This window comes from Erinaceus europaeus, chromosome 21 (assembly GCF_950295315.1).
Source record: "Erinaceus europaeus chromosome 21, mEriEur2.1, whole genome shotgun sequence".
Lineage (NCBI taxonomy): Eukaryota > Metazoa > Chordata > Mammalia > Eulipotyphla > Erinaceidae > Erinaceus > Erinaceus europaeus.
The window spans coordinates 35,082,023-35,108,910 of NC_080182.1; the positions used below are offsets into that span (position 1 = coordinate 35,082,023).

Below are 26,888 nucleotides of genomic sequence, written 5' to 3' on the forward strand. Positions count from 1 at the left end.
TAAATTTTGACTTCATAAAAGTCTTATAGTTTGTGGTGCAGAAAAATACAATCAAGAGTAAAACATGCCACCAGGCACAGGTACACTCATTTGAAGGTAAAGGTCACAATGACCATGGGGACAGCTTTACCAAGTGGTGAAACAATATTGTGGGTGTCTGTCTCTGTCTCTCTCTTTCTCTCCTCCTTCCCTCTCAACTTGTTTGCCCAATAAGTAATATAATTTTAAAAAATAAAGATTACTTTCTGTATAAGTACCACTCGCTAACCGATTGCGCCACTGGAGCTCCAAGATTACTTTCTTAAAACAAAATAAACAAAGGAAGAAAGAAAAACACAACCTATAGAATAAGAAAAATATTTGCATACTGTGCCTGATAAGGATAATATAAATGCTACTGAATACCCTTATACACTCTTTGAATGTCTGAAGAACAGATGTAGGGTATTCAGCATCCAGGATACGTAAAGAATAATGCAAGTCAACAATTTTTAAAAAGCAAACAATTAACCTAAAGGGGGGGAAAGATTGTGAATAGCTGTCTCTCCAAAGACATACAGAGCCAATCAGCACACAACAAAATGCTTGGCATCAGGCTAGGAAGACACCATCATGGTTCTGCAAAGGATTCTCATGCCTGAGGCTAAGGTCCCAGGTTCAATTTCCAGCACCACCATCAGCCAGAGCTGAGCAGTGCTTTGGTCTCTCTTTATCTTTCTCTCTATATGTCTCTCATAAAAATAAAAATGATTAGTAAAAATGCTTGACCTCATTAGTTATTCAAAATATGTAAATCAAAACAAAAATTTCATACTTCCCAGAATGGCAACTTTTTCAAAAGCACACAGGAAAAAAAAATGTTGAATGTAGAAAAAAAAAAGAAGTGAAACCTTCATAAATTGCTGGTGGAAAAGAAAAATGGTGAAAGTGGGGGCTCTTCAATAAATTAACCACAGAATCTCCAAGTACTCAGCATTTCCACAACTAAGAATATATCCCAAAGAACTGAAAACATACATCACACAAACACCATACATGAATATTCACAGCAATATATTTGCAATAATCAAAACGTAGAGATAACCCAAATGTCATTAACCGATATATAAAATGTCCCCACAATGAAATATTATTCAGAAAGAAAAAAAAAGAGCAAAATGATATATGATACTACATGGCTAAATGTTGATAACATGCTAAAATGAAGTAAGTCACAAAATGTCACACATGTTGACTCATTCCACTTACATGAAATGTCTTAAAAGATTAGTTCAGAGAAGGGAAAAGTGAATTAGAAGTTGCCATGGGCTTGGGAAAAGAGACAAAAGTGGTTTCTTTTCAGTGTGATGGGAATGTCATTAGACCAAGGCAAAACCTTGTAAATGTACTAAAAACCACTAATCTGGACACTTTAGAATGGCCAATTATATCTCAGACTTAAAAAAAAAAAAAGTCCAAGACCTGAAAAATGATTTTAATTCATAACTTACCTCAGCATAAGAAGAATTAGTATTTAGACTGTAGATGTTTTGGGGTCTAAAACTAGGCTTCCATACAAAGATTTATTTGGGGGACTAACTTCAAGTACTTCTTATGGGCCCAATAGATGGAATGAATCCCCAGATGCAGAAGATATGAAGTGAGAGCTGTAACTAAGGAAGCAGGGAAGCAAGCCCAAGAGAATGATCACCAGAGCACAGCTCCTTCCAAAAGAACTGCTTTCAGCCCAAGTAATTACAGCTGTTGCTAACTCGAAGCAAATCACCTTTTTTTTCTTTTTTAAGATTTTATTCATTTATGAGAAAGACAGGAGAGAGAGAACCAGACATCACTCTGGCACATGTGCTGCTGGGGATCGAACTCAGGACCTCATGCTTGAGAATCCAAAGCTTTGTCACTGCACCACCTCCTGGACCACTCAAATCACTTCTTTAAAAGAACAGGTCGGGAGTCCAGCGGTAGCACAGCGGGTTGAGTGCATGTGGTGCAAGGACGGGAGCCAAGGATCCCGTTCGAGCCCCAGCTCCCCACCTGCAGGGGAGTCGCTTCACAGGTGGCAAAGCAGGTCTGCATCTCCCTCTCTGTCTTCCCCTCCTCTCTCCATTTCTCTCTGTCCTATCCAACAACGACGATGACATCAATAACAACAATTACAACAGTAAAAAAAAAAAAAGGGCAGCAAAAGCGAAAATAAATAAAGGAAGAAAGAAAGAACAGGTCTTCATTACTGATAAATGGAGAAGGGAGATGGTCACCATTTACTTCAAAAAGGCTTAAGAAATTAAAATCCAATAGGATGTGGAAAGAAACTAAAGAACAGCTAATAAATGAACTTAGTAAGAACTGAAACTAAATGACTTTGGAAAATAGATTCTGACTGTTTATAAAGCTTAAAACAAACATAGTCTAGTTAAAAATTTATTTCTCATGAGGGAACAGATTTGCAACGCAGGAAGTACTTTTCTGTGTATGTACATTAGGACTGAACCATTGTGGATGGTTTCTTGCTTATGGAGAAGGAAGCAGTAAGAAAAAGGAAATGGAGGGGAAGAGAACAAACTAATGCAAACCTTGGAGTGTGGGACTGGATCTCTCCAACTACCAGTATGATCCATGGTTTTATTTACACAACAGAATAAATACAAGTAGATGTGGATTTGTATTACTATCCATATATCTGTTAGCTCTATCCTCTGAAGACCTAGAAACAATGACACTCCAGTAATACTGAGCTCCCCTGACACATGAATCTTGGTTTCTAGATATCATTTTCCAATTAAACAAGCATGTTTGTTTAGGAACGAGCACATGTTAGCATGTTTAAGGACCCAGGTTCAAGGCCCCAGCCCCCGCCTGTAAGGAAGAAGCTTCACAAGTAGTGGAGCAATGCTGCAGGGTCTTTCTCGCACCTTTTCTCCTCTCAATTTGTCTTATCAAAATAAAACAACAACAACAAATTACTGTAACCGAACTTGTTTTTTTAGAGAAGTGTCTGATTCCATGGTTGGCTAGTATAAACAGGAAAAATATTTGAGATTTATACCAGGAACATTTTTATTTCCAGAAAGTAAAATGAGCACTTACAAAATGACAGGGCCACTGTAACAAGCACACAGGAGAACACTTGAAAGCACTCTCAATAACCAATGCAGGAGGGATTTAAGCAACAAAATATCTGACTTCAACCCACACAGTAAAATAAGCATCCGTAAATGTATGTAAATAAAAAAATGAGTACTTAATACATGGAGAAAGGGGAACTGTTAGTCCTTAAAAGCATAGTCTAATTGAAAAAAAAAAAAGGTAGAAGGAATGGGAGAAACAGAGTATCACCATTAAGCAAACACCACAGGAGCAACTGTTTCCTGCAAGAACCATTAATGAATGCGAAAACGGGACCATCACAATTATGAGGGAGAGATTCTGCAGTTTCAAAGTACCTCTCGCGTAAGCTGAAGGTAACAACTGCAAAGGAAAATTAATTTTTAATTACAAAGTAAAAAATCAGCAACTTTGCAGTGAAGAAACCTAGCACATAACCACCTTAACTAGTAACCATGATTAATATAGTTAATAGGAATTGTCATGAGCAAATCCAAGGCACATCCAACTGAAAGATAATTCTATTATTTTATTTTTTGAATGATAATTAAAAAAAAAATTACTGACTGGCTCTAATGTTCAAGCACTACCATAAACCACAGCAGAACAGTGCTCTGGTCTCTGTATCTCTCACTTATGAAAAAAACAAATAAATGAAATGTATTTTTTAATGTTTTTTTATTTTATTTATTTTCCCTTTTATTGACCTTGTTGTCTTTTCATTGTTGTTGTAGTTATTATTGTTGTTGTTATTATGAAATGTATTTTTTAAAATGACTGACCAAGTCATATGCCTCAAAAAGTATCAAGATTATAGCAGACAGTGAAAAAGAATGGAAAATTTTGTGGGTGAGATTATGAAAATGAAACAGTACAAGGTAGAATTGGATCCCAGCCAGAAAAGTATTTAAAAACAAACAAAAAAAAAGTCTTGGTTGTAATCACCATACTATGTTTACTATATAAGATGTAACATTAAGGAAAGTGGTAATGCTGGATACTAATTTTGTCCCTTGTATTAGAGTTGAAAATGTAGATATCCTTCTTTGTCATGAGCTAGTACTACAAAAGAATATATTTGCAATAATCACACCCTACAAAAGAGAGTAAAATTATTTGGCAAGCAAATGAAAACCACCTAATGAAGACTTTCCTTAGTAAACCTAATGAACAGTTCTGACTTTAGAGATCCACTTGAAATTTTGCAAACGTCTACAAGGCAAAGAGCTTTACTGACACTGAAGGCTAGACATTTTCCAAAAGAACCCAAGACACTTCTGTCTCAATTTCACAGAACAAAAAAACTGCCTTCACAGTATAGAAACTGAGAGTAAGATTACAGATTCAACCTCACTGAGCATGAGGTAAAAATTTTTTTTTAAAAAATATTAATTTTATTTATTTATTCCCTTTTGTTGCCCTTGTTGTTTTATTGTTGTTGTTGTTGGATAGGACAGAGAGAAATGGAGAGAGGAGGGGAAGACAGAGTGGAGGAGAGAAAGATAGACACCTGCAGACCTGCTTCACCGCCTATGAAGGGACTCCCCTGCAGGTGGGGAGCCGGGGTTCGAACCGGGATCCTTATGCCGGTCCTTGTGCTTTGCGCCACCTGCGCTTAACCCGCTGCGCTACAGCCCGACTCCCGAGGTAAAATTTTTTATTCCGTATCAGTATTTTGCCTGTTCCTAGTTACAAATCATAAATACTCCAAACCCAAATGAGAGTCACAAACATAACTTAGTGAAAAGTTGAGAAAAACACTATAAAAGCTACTGTATATTCCCTGGATATCTCAATTATCAGAAAAAGTAAGTGAAGCTTTGAAACCAGAAGTCATTGAAGGGACAAATAACAAAAGTAATTTCCCTATAGAATTTATTCCCTATTCATACAGAAAGGAAAGTACCATTTCCTCCATCCCAGACACTTACAATTTTGCCCTGTTTCATCCCAACAAGCTGGTAGCAGAGTCACCAACGCTTCATATATGAAGAAGCAAAGGCTCAGAAGTTTAGCGTCTGTATTTTTGTTTAGAACAATGTTCTCATTCTGGGCACCAGTGATTTGGGAATGGAACCAGGGTGGATATCTTGTGTATCACAAGATATTTACAAGAACACCTGATCTATACCTCTGGATTCCACAAGCATCCTCCCACTTACGGTGATCAAAAACCATCTCTAGACATTGCCAAAGTCCCCTGAAGAACAACTTTCCTCTCCTCTCCTATACCACCACCAAGTAAGAACTAGTGAGGGAAGAAGCCAGCATTTTCTTTTTTCTTCTTAAATATTTATTTATCCCCTTTTGTTGCCCTTGATGTTTTATTGTAGTTATCATTGTTGTTTTTGATGTTGTTGGATAGGACAGAGAGAAATGGAGAGAGGAGGGGAAGACAAAGAGGGGGAGAGAGAAAGACAGACACCTACAGACCTGCTTCACCGCTTGTGCAGCAACTCCCCTGCAGGTGGGGAGCCAGGATCCTTATGCCGGTCCCTGCACCTGGAGACATGAGCACTTAACCTGCTGCGCTACCAATCCTCAACTGACTTTCCCATGAAGCTGCTACAGACTGAGTTCTCTGTGCCTTTAAAAATATTCATTTTTTTAAAACACATTATGGCTGACTGAAATCTCAAAAGAAAATAAGACCTAAGGGGCGTGTTCCGTAGGAAGCTATACTGATACTGCTTGAGTTTATCAGAAGTGAGTGCATTCCACCGATACTATGCGAATAGCCACATTAAGATGAATCAAGTATCAAGGAGTCAATTGTCCAAAGGCTACTTACTGCTTACAAATAATCTCTACAGCAAGATTCCTCTCCTCTCCACTAAGTTAATACAGTTTGTAAAATGCTTTCTTATACATAATCTGTTAGTTACAACTCTTTCCTTGAAATAGTACAAATATTATTATTTGCTCTCTCTCTATTATTATTATTATTGTTTTTTAAAAAACTGAACACAAAATAAATCACACTTACCATACCTAAAGATAGAAAGCTCAGATTCTTGCTTCCAGTCAAAGCATTATAATTAAGTTTTTCATCTCCCCTTAGAATCCCACCAATTATCCTAACATAAACTTTTTTTTCTTTTCTTTTCTTTTCTTTTTTTTCCCCCAGGGTTATCTCTGGGACTTGGTGCCTGCACTAAGAATCCACTGCTCCTGGAGGCCTTCTTTTCTATCTTTATCTTTATTTTTTTGATAGGACAGAGAGAAATTGGGGTGGGGGAGAGACAGACACCTGTAAACCTGCTTCACTGCTTGTGAAGCGACCCCCCCCCCCACACACACACACAGGTGGAAAGCTGGGGGCTCAAGCCAGGATCCTTGTGCAGGTCCTTACACTTCACACTATGTGCACTTAACTCAGTGCGCCACTGCCAGGCGCCCCCCCAAATAAACTTTTCTTAGAACAATCCTAGAGAACTAACAATCTGAACTTGAATAAGAAGCTGTTTTAAAAAGCTAAATAAATATACATTTGTTTTCAAATGCAATCCAAAGAGGTGAGGGTTAGTTATTCTTGATCTATGAAGATACATCCTGAAGTCTTAAATATTATTACATTACTACATATTAGTCTTAGAAACATTTAAGGATATAGTAATAGTTTTATGTCATTAAGTTTATATTGGTTTTCTGTAAGAAAGGCTAAATTTACTCCAAAGAAAATTTTCACTACTGGGAAGGGGAAACTCTGCAACATTTTCCAGCTACACATAACTATATGTCAAACCTTTAACTACATGAAATATTACATATACTTTTTATTCAGAAAAAAGAAAAAGTCACTTACTTGCAAATCTCAAGACTCCTAAGCAGTATATATTAATAATTAGATTTGTGGGGAGTCGGGTGGTGGCGCAGCGGGTTAAGCGCACATGGCGCAAGGCGTAAGGATCCTGGTTCGAGCCCCCCCCCTCGGCTCCCCACCTGCAGGGGAGTCGCTTCACAGGCGGTGCAGCAGGTCTGCAGGTGTCTGTCTTTCTCCTTCTCTGTCTTCCCCTCCTCTCTCCATTTCTCTGTCCTGTCCAACACCGACGACAATAATAACCACAACAATGATAAAACAGCAAGGGCAACAAAAGAGAATAAATAAATAATAATAATAGATTTGTGATAGCATGCAAAAAGGATTTGGACCCATAAATGGATATGCAGAATCAGTCTCTGAAATTAATACTTCTAGGGGAGAAAAAAAATGATGAATGCTTGAGGCTAAAGCTAAAAACTGGTTAAGCTTTGCTGATTAGGTGGGCCATCACAGGTCTAGAAGAACAGAAACTTAACTGTCAATTACCAGCTCTGCTAAGAGGATTATGTGCATGAAGTCATCCCCCCACAAACCACTACAGACATGGCACATCACCAGAGCACCGTCACGCTGACATTCCACGAACTATGAATTTCTATCCCGTGCTCACCTGGAGATAGAACTTACATGTACACCTACTAGAGGATTCTAACCACTCATGCATGCTGACTTCCAATGGACCACTGCATTACTCTGGGCACTTGGGAAAGCAAGCTTCACTTACTGCTCACACCAACTGTCCCACAGTACAGTCTCACATATACAGATGGGGAAACACAGACAACGAGAAGCACGGGAACTCATCAGGCTTTTAGAAGAGCAGCCTGAGGAAGTGGTACAAGAATGGGATGCAAGCATGAAGTCCGAAGTCTATCCCTGGTGCCAAATATACTACACTGAAGTGAGCTTTCTTCTTGTCGATCAATCTTGTTTAAAAACTATTTTAGGAGAGGAAAAAATAACCTATTTAGCTAGGCTAGCCCCCTGGCTTCATGGGAGAACCACAACTTTCTCCAGTCAAAAGTGATAGAAAATTCTCTAATGAGCAGCTGGAAGGTGGCACAGGGGACAGAACGCAGGCCTGGCATGCATGCAGTTCTGAGCTCAATTCCTGGCATAGCACATGCCCAAGTGATGTTCTGGTTCTCTCCTGTGTTCTCATTCTCTCTCTTAAGCAAATGAATGAATTTTTTAAAAAAAAGAAAAATATTTAATTTCAACCATACCAGTAACAGCACACACACACAAAAAAGACATCCAGGTCACTTATTTCCTTCTTTCAACATTCAATTATCCTCACACTAATGCCAGGTGGTATATTAGTAGCAAAACACTGTGCTAGGCTATTTACAACAAACATTTAGTATTTACTATATACCACATGTTAGACACAGTTCAGACTGCTCACAGCTTCATAAGATAATGTCAGGTGCTGGGCAGTGGTGGCACAGCGGTTAAGCACAGGTGACGCAAAGTGCGAAGACCCACATAACCATCCTGGTTTGAGCCCCCGGCTCCCCACCTGCAGTGGGGGGGTCGCTTCACAAGAGGTGAAGGAGGACTGCAGGTGTCTATCTTTCTATCTCCCCCTCTCTCGTCCCCTCCCTCTCTCCATTTCTCTGTGTCCTATCAAATAACAATGATAGCAATAACAGTAACAACAACAACAACAATAAACAACAAGAGCAACAAAAGGAAAAAACAGCCTCCAGGAGCAGTGGATTGATAGTGTAGGCACCAAGTCCCAGCAACAGCTTGGAGGCAAAAAAAATAAAAATAAAAATAAGATAATGCCTATTGATAACTTATAAAGAAATTGAAACAATTAGGACAATTTAGACAAAGCCAAATTTTAGTATATGAAGAATCAGCAACCAAATCAGGCTGACTACCTTCACATGAGCTTAAATTCTAGCATTCTCTGCTCCCCAGAGAAATTACACAGAATTTCTCATGTGCACCTGTTGACTACTGAATACAAGTATTATCAATCCCAATTTACAGATAAGCAAACGGAGGCTCAGAAAGGCGAAGCAATTTGCTTACAATCACACAGCTCCTACTGAGTGAGGGATAATCTGAATCCATTTTGGGTTCACACCGATAAGATAAAAGCACAGCATGTCAGAGCAGGGTGCTAACTATAAAGAGGAAAGGTAAGAAATGTGCTTCACACTAGTTATTTTTGAAAATTTCTAGACTAGATACAAGTTGTTCAAAATGCTAAAGTGTAAGAAAAGAAAAAAAGTATGGTAATGGAAAACTGACAAAAAAACAAAACACAACAGCTTCTTGGTTATCATGAGGCAGGAAACACCCAAAAGTCTTTAAGAATTGTATGATCTTTTAATAGGTTCCAAATCACTCTTATCTGACCGTGAAACAGATGACACTCAAGCAGGCACCATGCTCCCATTTCACACCACTCACTCCAACCTCAGTAGACAATATAAATTTTATTAGTCATGCTTTTTCCTGAGAGATGAAGGAATAAAGCAGCAAAGAATCCACCTGCTTACTTTAAGCTACCCCTTTAAACCTAAGAAGATTCTGAAAACAGAAGCTTAAGTTTCAGATGTTACTACCAAGAAACAGGTATATGAATACATTCAATATGCTGTCTCTCATACAGAAAGGATCTGCCTTTCTTTTGCTAAATCTGTAAACTAAAAGACAAATAGGAAGATGACTCAGAAGTGATTTTCCATACCACCAGACAAAAACATTATCATTACTGCTTTCAAATGTTTCTGAAGACTCTATTAGACAGTCTAACTCCTCTGCAGTTACACACTAGTATTTCAGAAAATGTCTTCCACCAATTATCCACCCAGATAAGATAGAAGCAATATAATCGTGCCTCTCATCATATTTCTCACATATCCCAAGGGTCTCAGATAGCAAAACAGATTACTGCATGAAAAAAAAAAATCAATGTTTAAATTACTAGTCCTTCCTAGGGCCATCAAGCTTACATTCTCAATATCGGAAAAAAACAAATTAGAAAGCAGTCAGCAAGCCCAACTGCAGCTCCAGTGTACCAGACACATATTTTAAAACCAATGGATACAAGAGGACAAATTGTAATTTCTAAGTATCTTTTATAGCATTTGAAGCCTCATGAAAAAAGATAAGTAAATAAAGATAATTGCACGCGCACACGTCAGAAGTCAATCCAAAGAATAAGTGCAAGGGGAGATGAAATATATTCAGTTGTTCAATAATTTAAACAAAACATTTGGTGCTGTGGGTGAAAAGCAATACATATTTTGATGAAGCCAAAGAATTAAGTAACATGTGAATGATAATCTAGTGTCTCAAGTGTGTAGTGGACAAACAGGTTCCACTGTCAATCTCCTAAATGATGGTTCGAAATATAAACTTGAAGAAAATCATCTCATAGTATTTCGTTAAATTTAGAATTTGTATTTCTTTATAACAGAAGACGATGTCTTTCCCCCAAAGCTGCATTTAAAAAGAAAAGAAAAAAAAAATGTTTTCTTTAGTACAAAAGCATCCTGTATAGCAAAGCTTAATATGCAAATAGAGATGTAGTCCCTCCCCTCCCCATTTCTATTTCCCTTCCAGCCATTCCTTTCAAACAGGAATCTAAACAAGCTTGGATACAATTTGAAAGGAAAACTTCCCTTTCATTCCCAAAGCTTAAGAACCCAGGTTTCGCAGGAAGGCAGAGTCCAGCTCACAGCACCTTAATATTCCAAGTGTCGTATATTGCCCAAATTTACAGCGAGGTATCTTATCTTAAGCAAGCAAGCAGGTCTATGAATACTTTGCAATCGAGAGACAAAATAAAACCAAGCAAATGAAAAAAAAAAAAGGGGGGGAGGAGAACTTAAAAGAGAGGGGAGGAAAAAAAAAAGCCAACCACCACACCCTCAACTCCGCGCTGCACCCCCATCTGCCGAGGTGGGGGGGGGGGAAGAGGGCAGGGCGGGGGGGGGGGGGCTTTACCTTCATTTTCCATGGAAACTGCACTTGGGTTGATGGCTACAAAGTCTTTAGTGTCAGCCACGGCCACACTGGGAATAGAGAGGAGAGGACAAGGAAGAGAAGCCCCCGGAATCCCAGGCTGTCACCCCCGCTCCCGGCCACACGTCCCACGGCTGCTCCCACCACCCCTAGCAGCAGCATCTGCAAGAGAAACCGAGAGAAGCGGGGCTGACGCGGGAGGGGGGCGAGGAGAGGACCCCCACCCCGCCGCCTCCGGGGCCCCCGCGCCCGCGCCCCCCGCAACGCCCCCGGGTCCAGCCGGTGGGGCGGCGCCCTAGAGACAGCCGCCACCCCCGCCTGGGTATCCCCGGACCGCCGCCGCCGCCGCCCAACACCTGGAAGTTCCTGGAAATGGAGGGGCGGCAGGTAGAGCGCCCCCGAAACCTCTTCCTCCCGGCGTCGGGGACTCACCCGCGGGGCTCGCGGGAACCGGGGCCCCGCGCGTCTCGGGCGCAGAGGAGCGGCTCGCCCCGCCGCGGCTCCAGGCGTGCGCTCCCCGCTGTCGGCGTGAGGACCGAGCGAGCCGGAGGGCGGGCTGGCGGGGAGGGGGCCAGTCAGGGGGCGAGGGGGCCCGTGTCGGTCGACCCGGCCGGCTCGGCGCGGCCGCGCTGCTCTGCTCCCGCCTCCGCCTCCGCCTCCGCCTCCTCCTGCGCTCCGCCCCGCCCCGCCGCGCCGCCCCGCCCCACCGCGCCGCCCCGCCCCGCCCCGCCGCGCCGCCCCGCCGCCCCGCGCGCCCGGCTCTCCCGGGCCCGCCGCCGACCGAGCTTTGTCGCTACGACTTCCGCTGCGAGCGCCGCGCGCGCACGCGTACTCGCGCGCCCGGGCGGGGCGGCGGAAGTGGGAGGAGGCGCCCGGGGCTGTCTGAGCGGCCGGTCGCCGCCCCTTCCCTCCAGCCCCGGCTTTTTCTATCTGTCGGGGACTCGCCGGGGGCGTGCCTTGCCCACTCCCCCACCCCCCACACACAGAATCCATCCGGTTTTCCCGCCAGGGTCAGGGACCCACCCGCTCCCCCGCGCCGGCTGTGCATTCTCGGCAGGCGGCGGGTCGGGCCCCGCGTGCAGGCGCAGTCATGGCCGCTGTCCCCGGCGGCTCGGGGCGGCCCTGGGAGCCCCTCCCGCCGGGCCGGGTGGGGGCGTCACAATCTGGGCCGCCGACGTGAGAACGACCGGGCGGGCGCGGGGAAGCGCCGGAGTTGGCGCCTGCAGCCCGGGCTGGCGGCTGGGGGTCGTCTCCTGCCGTGGGGGGCGGCGTGTGCAGGGGTCCCCGCTGCTGTCCGCGTGTGGCCGCGGGGCGGGCAGCAGCCTCTGGCGGGCTCTCAACCTTCTCCAGCTGCTGAAAAGCAGGTGTGCGGAGCCCGAGTGCTGGGCGCCCTCCGCTACACTCGGCGCGGGGATGCCGGACACTAGGCGTTGCCGTCGGCCGGCGGGTTTGCACTTGGACCTCTGCGACCGCTCGGCTGCGAAGCCAGCCCTTGCCGGCCCAAGTGACTTTTGATAGATGATGGTTGGTTTTGCTTCAGCCCTGGCTAGTCAGACACAAGTCACAGGGAAGCCCAGTCCTGTCGCCTCCAAATCCGCTAGAGGGCAGGGCTGTGCAGCTGCAGAGTGGGCACGCATGTACTTTGCTCCCTCATCGCTTATCCGCTTATTTAGAAAACTCAAATCTCAGCTTCTGTGCTCTGGTCCCAGTGTGCCCCTAACCACAGGTGCAGTGTGCAAATAAGCGAATGGACCGTTTTACCTCTTTTCTTATGTCGGGTCCTAAGAAAATGGAGCTAGTCAGTAACTTCAAAAATCCTGGACTGGTGTCTAAATTTCTTTGGAGAAACAAAAAATTTTTTATTGTGTTTAGAATTTAATTTTCAGAAGGGGAATCAAGATGAAGTAGAGTTATCATCTTATGGTTTGTAATTGATTTTTTTTTTCAGTGTGAGAAACCTGTGATTTGTACCAACAGTAAGTGTGCTGTCTCTTGCTCAGTGTTGCAATCAACTTGTGTTGGTTATTAGTTATTCTTCTTATTGGACCTTGATGCCATAGCATATGCATATGCATCTAAAGTAGGATATATATATATATATATATATATGTGTGTGTGTGTGTGTGATATAGTCATTTGATATGGACATATGAGCACAAAATGAAAGTAAATTTCACTCCAGAGTTGGCTATTGATTTGCTTTAATTAACTCAAACATTTTATCTCTAAGGCAGTTTTTCAGAATAATCTATTATGTCCTCCAATGCCCCAACATTAACACAGAACCCATAATTAACTCCACCAAAGATTTATCACTCCATAGCCTTAAACCTAAAATAGCTTTCACTTGAATTTTATATTTTGGTTTCCTGAATTGTGAAAGTTGTGTTCCTATGGCTAAACCAAAGAAGGATCTAGGGAGAAAAATTATATATATATATATATATATATATATCCAGAAGAATTGTTAAATGCTTATGGGGTTTTGTTTATGCCACTAGGGTTCTCATTGAGAGCAGATGTTAAAACTTCACCCATCCTTTTTCTTTTTTCTTCTAAGTAGAGGATAAATGATGAAGAGAGAGAGGGGAAATGGGGAGACACTGCAGCACCACTTTGCTAATGCTCCTGTACATGCTGACCAGAGGTTCAAAGCCAGATCTACATCCGTGGAAACATTTGCACTCTGCCACGTCAGCCACCTGCCATGCCTTATGTTTATTTCTAAAGAAAGAGAGGGAAAGAGCGAAGCACTGGTGTGCCATTTGTGATGTTCTATTTGTTTTGTTTTTCCTTTCTCTTTTAGTGCCAGGAATCGAACCCCAGGCAAATCGTAACCTCTGCCATGTCTGAACCACCTTCTGGGTACACATACTTCATTTTTGATCCACTGTCACTTATGTCACATATCCCTAGGCTCAGGAGCTAACAAGTAAAATAAAAAAAAATTAATTAATCCTTGAAAGACAGCTGGTTCAACCACTTAGGTGATCCTCCAAGGACTTAGCTAATCCTTGAGTCTCACTAACATCTCTCTACAGAGTGATCCTCTGTTCTGTGCTTGGGAGATTTTTTCCAGCAAGCTAAGAGTTTTCTTTGAAGTCCTGCTCACTAACACTGTTCTGACAAAAACAATGGAGAACACTGAATCACAAGGTTCAGAATTCCCCTTCTCTCCACAACTGTGACCCTCTGACCTATCACAAGATTGTTGTGTAATGATAGCCACCACTTCATCTCAGAGAAAGAGGACTGAAATATATGTATACTGCATTGCATGTAGTATGCACAAAAGCATTCACATACACACATAAATACATCTCTGTATCTTCTTTCATGAGATTATTGTGAGGACCTAATAAAATTAAGACTTCAAAATAGAAAATTATACAGAGAAGCAAACATGAGTCTGAATTAGTAGCTAGCTAGAATGATGTTGATGGGACCAAGAGGTTGTCCTGTGCAAAATGGGCCCAAGTTCAGGCCCACTGTGCTACCTCTTCTTATCTCTACCTCTCTCTATCTGAAGTAAAAAAGGACAAAAAATAGAATGATAGTGGTGGCAATTAAATGTATTATTTCTTCTCTATTTTTTTTAAAGATGTATTTATTCTCATGAGCAAGTAAGAGATCAAAGCACCACTCAGCTCTTATATATGATCCCAGAGATGGAACTTAGGGCCTCAGGCTTGCAAGTCCTGTACCTTGCCCCCAAGCTTTCTGCCCACCTCTGATTTCTTATTTGTTTCTTCACCTTTCCTCTTTTTTCTCCTTTAGAAATCAATGTTCTCATAGTCTTTTAGCTGTCATTTTGTTTGGTATGTTTAACCTACAAAATTAAATATATTGGCTATAAGGAGTAGGCAGGTGTGGGCAATCTGAGGTATAGAGGAGAAACCTGATAAGACATCTCTGCTTTGGGGAAATAGGACAAATAGCAGAGGTGGAGGGAGAATGGTCACGTGCTCTCATTTTATTTATGCTGGTCCTTGATACACAAAGGATGTGAGGCATCATATTTTGAGCATCAAATTTGATACTGACATTTTTTTATAAATTCAAATGGTATGGCTCTTTAGGATTTAAAATTTAACTTAGAAAAGATTCTTTTAAACACCTTACCTCAGATAAGACAAAAATCTTATTTTAAACTCGTTTAACATTGTTCTAAGCACTATAGGTTAACAATTCAGAAAGTTATTTTTTTAAGTTGATATTTTTTTCTCTCCAGCATTTTGCTGGGTCTTCACACCTTCATAATTCCACGGCTCTCAGCATACTTTTTTGTTTCTTACTTTTTTTGCAGACAGAGGGTGAGAAACAGAGAGGAAGATAGAGGAGAGACACTATAGCACTGCTTCAGCACTCAAGAAACTTCCCCTTGGCGTGATGCTCCCATGCAGTGGCCAAGGGCCCTCATGCATAGTAAAGTGTGCACCCTACACCTGGCACCCAGGTTTGATATTTTAAAGCATATGCACACACACACAATATTAGGACCTCACACATGAGCGACTTCACCACTTTGATCCTCTTTCCACTTACAGAGACAGAGTGAAGGTGAGATACCACAGCACCAAAGCTCCCTCCGTTGCCATAGCACCTTTCATGTCTTACCACATTGTGACGCACATACCCTGCCTGACAGGCTGTCTCTCTCAGCTTTAATACTTGTTTTTTATAAGTTATTCTTTTCCAACAGAGCAATAAAATTTTTCCTTCCAGCTCACTAAGAATTTCTGTTGTTTTGTCAACTATTTTTTTTACCTTAATAAGATGACCATGTGGGTTTCCTTATTTAATCTAGCAATGTCATTCATTGTTTTTCTGTCTATTCTTTTTCTTACAGGATGAAGGAATTACTAAGCGTCAAATTTTAGGAGATGCAGTGTTAGTGCAAGAGAAGTCATTTGAAATGAACGTCTAGAAGCCACCTACCAGAGTTGTAAAACTGCCTGGTTCTATATCTTAGTTGTGTTAAAAGAGTAAACATTGGTACAAATCACAATAATAAAAGTCAAATGGATTAAAAAATGAGCAACCTGTGTGTCTTAATGGCGTACGGATACCCAAGTACTTCACAAATACTTTATCAGTAAACAAAGCTACCTCATAGCTCTTCACTAGCTGGTATTTTAATCATGAAACATATGGTGAAATTGAACAGAAAGGCATAGAAAATTTAAAGTACACACTTTATTTTATTTTAGAAAAGTTCATTTCAAATAAAGCTCAGTTTTCCCAGTCAATGGGTTCTTAGTCCCTGGTGATATTTGGGACCTTTGGAGTTGGAGGTGAGGGTCAGTGGGGCCACAAGTGAGGACAAGACAGGGAAGAAGGCAGGTGCCGAGCATGAGTATAATGTCAGAGAATCAACTCTGGACTTCATTATTACTTGGAAAATAGATATTCCGTATTACAGATACTCTATAATATGTTCCCATTTATAAAATTATCTGGTTTGCAAACTGGCAGAATACATCTGTGACCCCAAAACATCTGTCTATGATAAACATGGAATAAAAGTCATAGAATAAATAATCTAGGAAGTAATTGTCATCAATAAATATTTGTTGTTGAATGAGTAAACATAACCCCACCTTTAACTTCTACATGCTTCTTATGATCAAAACATGTGCTTTTGCTTTCCTAGAAAGCAAAGAATAATTAGGGAGCATTCAAAGAGTTAATAGTGAATTTACATCCACAAACCACAAAGGGAGTTGGCTAGTACACTTTTTTTTTTCTGAACCAGAATAAGTCTTAATCATTGAAAGAAGTGTTAGATATTTAGCAAGGCCCCAAACCAATGAAACTTTACACCCATATTTTAAGCTCAGCTGAAATTAAAAGATAACAATTTTTATTTACATGTACATGGGAACTTTCAGTTGAATTTGTGCTTTGAATTTTTACGATATGCATAGCAATACCTGACAAAATCAAAAGCACTGTGACTTCCAGCACAGTTTTCATTTTTATTATCTTGACGATCAAAGAATCTACTATTCTTGCATAGGACAGCTAGTATACTAGACATAGGCAACAGGCACTATGGACCCAGTACACAGTGGTGAAGGAGGACCTAGGATGGTGTTGAGAGAGAGGTGCAGATTCCTATCATGGAAATATGAGAAACTGCCCATGTGACCGTTGTCTTGTAAATCATTACTTCCCTACATGATTTCCCTAATAAAGCAGACAAACAAAAGACTAAGTTAAGTTGCCACTGGCCTGCATCTTCTACTAGTCTTGCTCATTGGTTGGTTGTCCTAAATAGTTGAAACTACCCCACAGATTTCCTATCCTGTCTGCTGACACCCTACTGTGCTTGCAATAATAATAGCCTGGGCCTCCATCTAAATGCTTTCTCAATTTCACATCAGAAACATACTCAATCTTTGTCCACTCACTTGCACACTAGGGTCTGAGAGAGCTTGGGGAAAGTTGTATATCCTCAGACTTCCAAAGTGGTACATTTTGCACATACCATTTTCTAGATGTCAAAAAAAAAAGTTCTTTTTTTTTTTTTGCAAAGCTTGCATCTTTGCCTGAACTTGCCTCATGTCCTTCCAGACCCCCTAAAGAAACCATCTCTCTCTACTGTGCTTCCTACTGTGAAAACAAATGAGAAAAAAGGCACAAAAAATGTCATTATGATAATAAATTAGACAGGGAGATACACAACACAGAAATTGCCTGAGGATTCATGAGGATCCTAAAATTTAACCCTGGACAATCTTGTAAATATATTCTTATTGAGTATACATCAAAAATAAGAAACCCAAACCAAAGAGATAACTTGTGAAATAGATGAAGGGACAGGTTTGAAAAAAAAATGAAATAGAGAAGGAGGGTTACAAGATAGCAAGAAATAGTTTTTGCAACACAAGCGGATTGTTAAACCTTTAGGTTAGAAAATTCATCATTCCCCAAAAAGAATTTTGTTCCATACTCCCAGAGGGGGACAAATGTCAGGGGAAGATGACCAGAAAGATCTGTAACCAATTCCATCAGGACCCAGAAAGAGAGAGAGAGGAGAAGACAAAAAGGAAAGACATTCAAAAGTAGTAATAGGTATGAATGTGACTTAAAATGGAAGAGAAGGCAGAACCATTGAAAAAATGGGAAATATATAATAGTGAACCCATATCTGTGACCTTGAGAGAATCACTGCAGTTTCCAGTGGAGGAAATTGGGACATAGAACTTTGCTGGTGGGAATGATATGGAATGTCCTGGACCCCTGTTATTTTGTACTTTTGTAAATCACTATTTAAAATTTTTAAAAAATTCATCATTACAAATGAAGTCCCACTGAAGAATTAGACAAGCCACATCCACAGTATATTTTTCATTCCCATAATTTTTGGTTTCTTGGTTATAAAAGTCAAAAGATATTAAAACAATTTTAGCATTGCTAAATACCCTGCTTTTGGAAGAAATTGAGTAATAGGGAATTCTGAAAAGGAAAAAAAAACTTTCTATAAGTCAAGAATAAGTACACATTTGGGGAGTAACCCAGTTCATTCAGTACCCCATCCCAAACAGTTGAATGCAAAGCTATTTTCTAGCAAGGCACTTCACTAACTACAAGATTCTTTGGTATTCTAAGTGAACAGTGTCTCACTTTAGAAAATGTAATTGGAAACGGACTAGCTAGAAATGGCAACAGTCCCCATAAAGAGAAAAGGGAACTCTGTTACATTGGAAATGATAAAGCACATCATGTAACAAGCATTACCAGTGATCCTCAGACATCCATTCTTCTGCAGAATCATTTGTCTAATTTCATGTTTCTTAAGAGAATGACTCCAGCAGCAGCAGCAGCAGCAGCAGCAGCAGCAGCAGCAGCAGCAGCAGCAGCAGCAGCACTTGGGAACTTATTAAAGGTATAAATTCTCAGATACTACTTGGACCTATTGAGTCTGAACTTCTGGGGCTTGAACTCAGCAATTAGCAAATTCACAAGCCTTTCACAATTCTTTTCTTTCTCCTATTTCCGAATGTTTGGGATTATTTGCAGCCACCTATTACCCCACCCTCTCCTCTTCCTCATGAAAAAGCCAAAGCCAAGGATGACAAAGCAAAGATGAGAGGAAGCTAAGTACTGTAAAACATAATTAAGCCACCAAATTAACCAATCCTGGAGGCTATCCCACCACAGGAGTTTCCTTAATGTGAGATAATAAACAAATCATAATTTTCTGTTAACTTTGCAATTCTTGGGAGGAAGAATTGAGTGTTAAATGAGAATAGTTTTCTTCAGGTACATAGGTTGAAATGTTAACTGATAGGTGTGTTACCTACACCTATAAAAGCTAGAAGAATTCAATTTAATGACATTCAAATGATGAAATGTTAAATTAATTGCCATTTGAAAGACAACATTAACTGATGGGAAGTTACAGGGAAAAAATATATTTTTATATTTTTCATATAAAAATATGAAAGACTGCGACGCAGCTGGGTGGCAGCGCAGTAGGTAAACGCACATGGCGCAAAGCACAAGGATGGCTTAAGGATAGGGGTTCGAGTCCCCAGCTCCCCAAGTACGGGGGGGGGGTTCACTTCACAAGTGGTGAAGCAGGTCTGCAGGTGTCTACCTTTCTCCCCTCCTTTCTGTCTTCCCCCTCTCTCTCAACTTCTCTCTGTCCTATCCAACAACAAAGATAGCAATAACAGCAATGATAAACAACAAAGGCAATAAAAGGGGGGGAAATAGCCTCCAGGAGCAGTGGATTTGTAATGCAGGCACCGAGCCCCAGCGATAACCCTGGAGGATATATATATATATATATGAAAGAGTGAACAAGGAAGTATGTCTGTTTTTTTAAGTAACTTTCATATTAACATTATTTAAAGTAAAAAAAAATGGATATTGACTTCAGAACTCTTTTGACTGGTTTTTCTAACTGGGAGGTTTTTTTTAAATCATGTAATCATACTTTATTCATGAAAACTATTTTAGTTAGATTTTTAAATTTTATTTATTCATTGCAACAAGGGTTATTGCTGGGGCTCTGTACCTACATGAGCTCATTATTTCCAGCAGCCATTTCTTGTTAGCAGATGAAGGAGGGAGAGAGGAGAAACACCTTCAGCACTGCTCTACCACTCCTAGGATCCTCCCATACAAACACACACAGAAAAGGACTAGAAGTTGAACTTGCAACCTTATGAGTAAGCCTAAACCCAGGCCCAAGTTTTAGAATTATTACTTCATAAGTAGTTGTGTACTTTATCACCTGACTTTTTCTTTAAATTCTTCAATCACTAGATAATGATTCTACTATGAGGATGCTAAAATAAAATTAAGTCTACACTTATGACATAGTCATTTTATTGTTGTTGTTACCAGGATTTCATAAGACTAGGTTGACATAATTAGATAGAGAAATCAGAGAGCGAAATCACATCATCAGCGCTTCTCCAATGTGGGGGCCAGGCTTGATGCAGGGTGGTACACATGACAAAGCAGGCACAGTACCCAAGTGAGCTATTTTGCAGGCCTAACACACAGTCATTTTTTTCCTAGCAAGCTTGCATAAAAACATTTACTGATTTGAGACTGATTTGTCACTTGTTTTTATTTTCTGATTTACAGCAATTAAAAAGCTCTTGCATTTTGTTTAAAGGGAAAAAAAACCCCAACTGTACATGTATTCATCCCTGGTCTAAATGATTAAATTGTTCATTTTAACCTAGCAAAATAATCGAAAAGGGTATAGATGCCAACCTTGCATGTTTGATTAAAGAATTTAAATTACTTTTAGAGGGATTGAGATTCAATTTTCACTGACTAGTCACCAAAAATCACACATTTGTTTTGGATTTTCCAGTTGACACAGCATTTCCAGTACATAATTAAGTTTAATCCCTGCAAGCATGTGAAGTAAGCAGACTCCATCTTGCTAATTGCCTTTTATAGCTGACAAGGCAGAGATTCGCAAAGGTGGGTCTCCTTGCACAGGAATACCTCACCACACAACGTCAAAGCCAGGAGTCAAATATGCATCTTGGCTGCAGTTCTTCCAATGCTCTCACGACAACTCCACAGAGAATATATACTCAGCTTCCCTGTTCTCTGAATTGCATTTTATAGTTTATCATTTTGTTTTTGTTAAGATTCTTACATCTTGCAACTCAGTGGGGCATCCTGCAATCTTGATAGTCATTAAGTCCTGTGCCTGAGATATCTGCTTCATAGTTTATTTAATAATACTCAAAAGTTCATTGATGAAGTTGAAAATGAAAAACAAGGTCAGAAGAGAAAACACTAAGCAGAACTTGGACTGCATTGGTTTATTGCACCAAAGTAAAAGACTCTGGGGCAGGTAGGGGAGAGGGTTCAGGTCCTAGAACAGGATGGCAGAGAACCTAGTGGGGGTTGTATTATTGTGTGGAAAACTGAGAAATGTTATGCATATACAAACTAGTATATTTACTGTCGATTGTAAAACATTAATCTCCCAATAAAGAAATTTTTAAAAGTTCATTGAGCAGTAAAGGCTTTATTTTAAAAACTTTTCTTGTCTTGGTCATTGTCTACATAAAGACTCTTATGATTTACTCATAGGACATATCACTGGGGAAGACATGCTTAAATTGAAGTTGTTCTAGAAATCTTTGGGTTTATCATCCTGCTTGAAAAAAAAGTGGGGTGGGAGTAGATAGCATAATGGTTATGTGAAGAGACTCTCATGCTTGAGGTTATAAAGTCCCAGTTTCAATCCCCTGCATCACCATAAGCCAGTGCTGAACTGTGCTCTGGTGGGGAAAAAAAAAGTACTACTAAGACAGAAGTATGTAATTTTAGGAGTAAATAATCACAGGCATGAGAAATTATTCAGGAGGCTGGAAGGTGGTGCACCTGATTGAGCACTCATGTTATAATGTGCCCGGTACCTACCTACCTGCGGGGGAAAGCTTCATGAGTGGTGAAGAAGTCTTGCAGGTGTCTCTCTGTCTCTCTCCCTCGCTATCTCCCCCTTCCCTGTTGATTTCTGGCTATCGTTATGCAATAAAGATAATAAAAATTGTTTTAATTATTCAGTAGGTAGTGAAGACATATTCATTAACATGTTTTATTGAAAAATCAACAAAATACATATTGGACATATATTCTTTTTATCTTTATTTATTTGGATAGAGACAGCTAGAAATTGAGAGGGAAAGGGTGATAGAGAAGGAGAGAGACAGATACCTGCAGCACTGCTTCCCCACTTGTGAAGCTTTCCCCCGCAGGTGGGGGTTGGGAGCTCAAACCCAGATCCTTGTGCACTGTAACGTGTGCTCAACCAGGCGGGCCACCACCCGGCCCCGGACATATATTCTAAGATCTAGTAGCCACTAGGTATTGTTGGATTATTGATTTCTTCTTTACAAGAGGTCATTTTTTTTCTTGGTTCTGCTCTTACAATTAGTTTTTGCTCTTACAATTGCATTTTAACCAGAGCAGAGGAAAAGGGAAAATTGGGATTTTGTTTTTAATGCTGAGACAGTAAAGGTTTTAAATAGTAAGATAGCTACCATTAACACCTAATTTTATGTCCCGTAATTTAAATCAACAATGAAAATCTTTTATGTTATCAGTTTAATCAGTAAACAGCTACCAAAAAATCTATGAAAGAAATAAAGATATGTTTTAGATTATATTCTTATTTGGGTTGTCAGAAAAGTCATGACGTGTTTTTCTGTTTCTCAGAGCAAAATGTGCCCTGACTTTTCAGAAAACCCAGTAGAAAAGATACTGCTTAACTACTTCTTGCTTAACGAAGCACTACAAATCCTACTAAGCGGGAGGCAGCTATGGCTAAAGATGTTCACTGAAGACTTGTGAAGCTTAAGTCACTATCACCTGCCTTTAGCAACAATGCCCCATCTCCTAAATGGGGTACTTGCTGTTCTTTTTTTTTCTTCTTAAAGCTTTTTTAAAAAATATTTATTATTTATTCCCTTTTGTTGCCCTTGTTTTTTTTTTTTAATTAATGTAGTTATTATTGGTGTCGTTGTTGTTGGATAGGACAGAGAGAAATGGAGAGAGGAGGGGGAGACAGAGAGGGGGAGAGAAAGATAGACACCTGCAGACCTGCTTCACCGCCTGTGAAGTGACTCCCCTGCAAGTGGGGAGCCGGAGGCTCGAACCAGGATCCTTACGTCAGTCCCAGGATCCTTACGTCAGTCCTTGCGCTTTGCACCATCTGCACTTAACCTGCTGTGCTACCACCTGACTCCCCATGCTCTTCTTAAGAAAGTATGGACACCCTCTTAGCTTTGATTTCAAAATTAGGTATCAACAAATGATTGGATTAGTGGCTCTGGAACTATTAATGACTCAGTGATTTGAGTGATGCTCTCTTAACTGGTTTTCCTACCATGTGGGTGAGAACTTTTTACAAATGCAAAGTCTGCACCCTTCATTTCTACTGAATTAGCAGTTCTGGCTTTAGGACCCTGCATTCTGTAGTTTAGCCCTTCCAGGGATTCCCACACCTGCTAAAATTTGAGATCTGACATATAAGAAACATGGTTGGGGAAATAGCGTAATGGTTATGCAAAGACTTTTAAGTCCGAGGCTTCGAATTCCCAGGTTTCCCCCCCACACCACTACAAACCAAATGTGGGTAGTGCTCCAGACCTGAGTAGTGCTCTAGTCTCCCCACCCCCATCTTTCTCTGTACCTCATTAAAATAAAGCAAGTCAAATATATTAACAAACAAAACATGGTAAAACTTTTTTCTAAGACTATTGTGACTGTGCTGTCCTTAATCCTAAAAAATACAGTGAATGTGTAAGAGTATTTTAAATCTCCAGTTTCTTTAAGTCACAAGGGCCTTTAGACTTTGAGTACATAGATATTTACTGATCTAAAACCACTTCCTTTCCCTCTCTCTGTCTCTCTGTCTCTCTTTTTCTGTCTATAAAAAATCTGAAGTGGTGAAGCCCTGGGTGTGACCAAAACCAGACAAAACCCAGTAAATTTTTTAAAGCAGGGGTAGGGCTGGGGAGATAACATAAATGTTATGCAAAAGCAAACAAAGGAACACTTTCATGCCAGAGGCACCAAAGTTCCTAGATTGACTCCCCAGCACCATCATGAGCCAAAGCTAAGCAGTGCTCTAGTAAACAAAAGAATGATAAAAGATCAGGGAGAAAGGCATAAAGATGGTAAAGAGATCATACTTCTCTGTTAAGTAACTCTGAGCATCACTTCAGCATAGCTATGGTAGAGAAAACAAAAGTTGGAGACCAGGGCAATGTCACTGAAATTACAGTTGTGTTCCCAGCTCTGAAGTCAATCTTTGTTTTCTCATTACAGGTCAGGACCTTTAGAACAATGCAATGCTTCTTTGACCAGGTGTGTTAGATTTCAGTGACACTGGCTAGATGAAAGGAGGGAGGTGGGGCGGAAATGTCACAATAGAAAATGTCTTGCTCTTGCAACAATGAATTCCTTGGAGAAATACTTTCATCCCTTCAAATCAAATCAAATCAAAACAAAACAAAACAAAGCAAAAGGTAACATTTCAGCTGCTATACATTTTTTTTTTGCTTTTTAAAAATTTATTTTCTCTTTTGTTACCCTTGTTTTTTTATTGTTGTTGTAGTTATTATTGATGTCGTCGCTGTTAGATAGGACAGAGAGAAATGGAAAGAGGAGGGGAAGACAGAGGGGGAGAGAAAGATAAGACACCTGCACCTGCTTCATCGCCTGTAAAGCGACTCCCCTGCAGGTGGGGAGCCGGGGGCTCGAACACAGATCCTTCCGCCTTTGCGCGCTTCGTGCCACGTGCACTTAACCCGCTGTGCTACTGCCCGACTCCCTTTGCTTTCTTTTTTTATATATATATTTATTTATTCTCTTTTGTTGCCCTAGTTATTTTATTGTTGTAGTTATTGTTGTCATCATTGTTGGATAGGACAGAGAGAAATGGAGAGAGGAGGGGAAGACAGCGAGGGATAGAGAAAGACAGACACCTGCAAACTTGCTTCACCACTTGTGAAGCGACCCCCCTGCAGGTGGGGAGCCAGGGGCTCTAACCGGGATCCTTACACCAGTCCTTGCACTTTGCGCCATGTGCACTCAATCCGCTGGGCTACCGCCGGACTCCCCCTTTGCTTTCTTTTAAAGAAGTTTTTATTTATTTATGGGATAAAGAGAACCACAGCATCACTCTAGCATACATAAGCAATGCCTGGAATCTAACTCCTGCATCAAGTTTGATGCCCCAGCCATTTAAGCACATTTATACATACAAAAACTACATGTTGGGAGTCAGGCAGTAGCGCAGCGGGTTAAGCGCAGGTGGCGCAAAGCACAAGGACCAGCATAAGGATCCCTGTTCGAGCCCCCGGCTCCCCACATGCAGGGGAGTCGCTTCACAGGTGGTGAATCAGGTCTGCAGGTGTCTATCTTTCTCTCCCCCTCGCTGTCTTCCCTTCCTCTCTCTATTTCTGTCTTATCCAACAACATCAATAATAACTTACAATAAAAGAACAAGGGCAACAGAAGGGAATAAATAAATAAATAAATAAATACCTACATGTTGGAGACAATGAAAAAATGTAACTGTCCCACACTAATAAACTAGGATCATATTATTCAATTATACTGAACAAATTGATTATAAATTATGCTCTCTTTGCCTAAGATCAAAATGCTTCTATAATATGCTTTATTCATTGTGAGGTGTTCTTATAGGCCAAGGTCTAGCTTAGTGGTGCATAGTCTTTTTTTAAAAATTTCTTTATTAGGGGATTAATGGCTTACAGTCAACAGTAAAATACAATAGTTTGTACATACATAACATTTCCCAGTTTTCTACATAACAATTCAACCCCCACTAGGTTCTCTTCTGCCATCCTGTTTCAGAATCTGAACCCTCCCACCCCCCAAGAGTATTTTACTTTGGTGCAATACACCAAGTGGTGCATACTGTAACAGAGTAATGGCACAAGACACCATTATAATGACTGTTTAGGGATATTTACTTATGGATAATTGTAAAGGACAGCTATTAGGAGACAGAGCAAAGGAAAAGGAATGCAGAGAATCAAGTTTCTCCTATTAGGATAGACATTTGAATACATTACTACATTGAGTAAAACTCAGAAAAGAAATACAATTTAAAGGTAATTTTACCCAGAGACAAGTTGTAGTAACTATGTTGTAATTGCCAGTAACAGGTGAATCTGCAGAAGCTTGATTATGTCTTAATGAATTCTTAGGCTTTATTTAGTGCCACTATATTTTCTTTACTGTATGTAGTCTCTAACAACAACAGCATGCTCTTCTCTGTGTGTTAACTGGCCTGCTTGGATGGAGAGTAAATAGTGTGTTTCATATTAACTAGGCCAATATAGAAGTTTGGTCTATGGTATTTGCAAATAATCCCATTGCAAATAATAAGTCTTCTGTAAATGCAAAAGGGGAGGTAGGAGGAGATCACTGAGTTTCAGCAGTAGCAGAACATTTGTATCTCAGTATTGCTGTTTAATGTAGAATGAAACATAAAAAAAAAAAAAATCCTCTACTGCATCCAGTGTGTCTGGAGTTCAAGCTATTCAGAACTGGACCTCATATGGCATAACTTTTAAGGCCACCAGTAACATGGATTTTTGTGTATTACACAGCATCATTTTCACTGTTGGATCACTCCTCTTTGGTTGTATTTTCTTGGAAACCAATGAAGCTTAAGTTTTGGGGGGGGTCTTCACTTACAGCAGCCCCTTTCAGACTGAAAAGAGACTCTAGCGATGTTCACAGAATATTACGGTTTTTGGTAAACTTTGCAAAAGATATTTCAACTGTGATTGATTTTTAAGGTACTCTTTTTTGCTATCTTTTTTTCCTGTTATGTAATATTGAAATGACAATGGGCAATTTTAGGATCTAACAAAGTTGAGATGGAAGTATTTTTAGGTTTTTGTTCAGCTTATGTATGTAAGTTGAAATGTAAATGTAAATTTGA

At 40.4% G+C, this 26,888-nt stretch overlaps 1 protein-coding gene and 1 long non-coding RNA gene across 7 annotated transcripts in view; one reads left to right on the forward strand and one right to left on the reverse strand.

Moving 5' to 3' along the window:
- The window catches only part of ATP2C1 (ATPase secretory pathway Ca2+ transporting 1), a 129,766-nt gene that overhangs the window by 85,069 nt on the left and 17,809 nt on the right, over window positions 1–26,888 (reverse strand). The window contains exons 1-2 of one of the 6 annotated variants that reach the window (XM_060180818.1): window positions 11,348–11,479; window positions 10,898–10,965 (exon numbers count right to left, since the gene is read on the reverse strand). The exons of 2 other annotated variants lie outside the window; for them this stretch is intronic. In XM_060180818.1, coding sequence (XP_060036801.1) covers window positions 10,898–10,903 — 6 coding nt within the window. In that variant the 5' untranslated portion in view covers window positions 10,904–10,965; window positions 11,348–11,479. Of the gene's footprint in view, window positions 1–10,897; window positions 11,084–11,347; window positions 11,648–26,888 lie in introns of those variants that run through there. 3 more of the 6 variants (XM_060180817.1, XM_060180820.1, XM_016191163.2) reach the window with 3 other exon arrangements.
- On the forward strand, window positions 12,207–15,930 carry LOC132535311 (uncharacterized). Its single transcript, XR_009547107.1, has 3 exons — window positions 12,207–12,439; window positions 13,722–13,780; window positions 15,765–15,930. It is a non-coding gene; the product is annotated as an uncharacterized LOC132535311 (long non-coding RNA).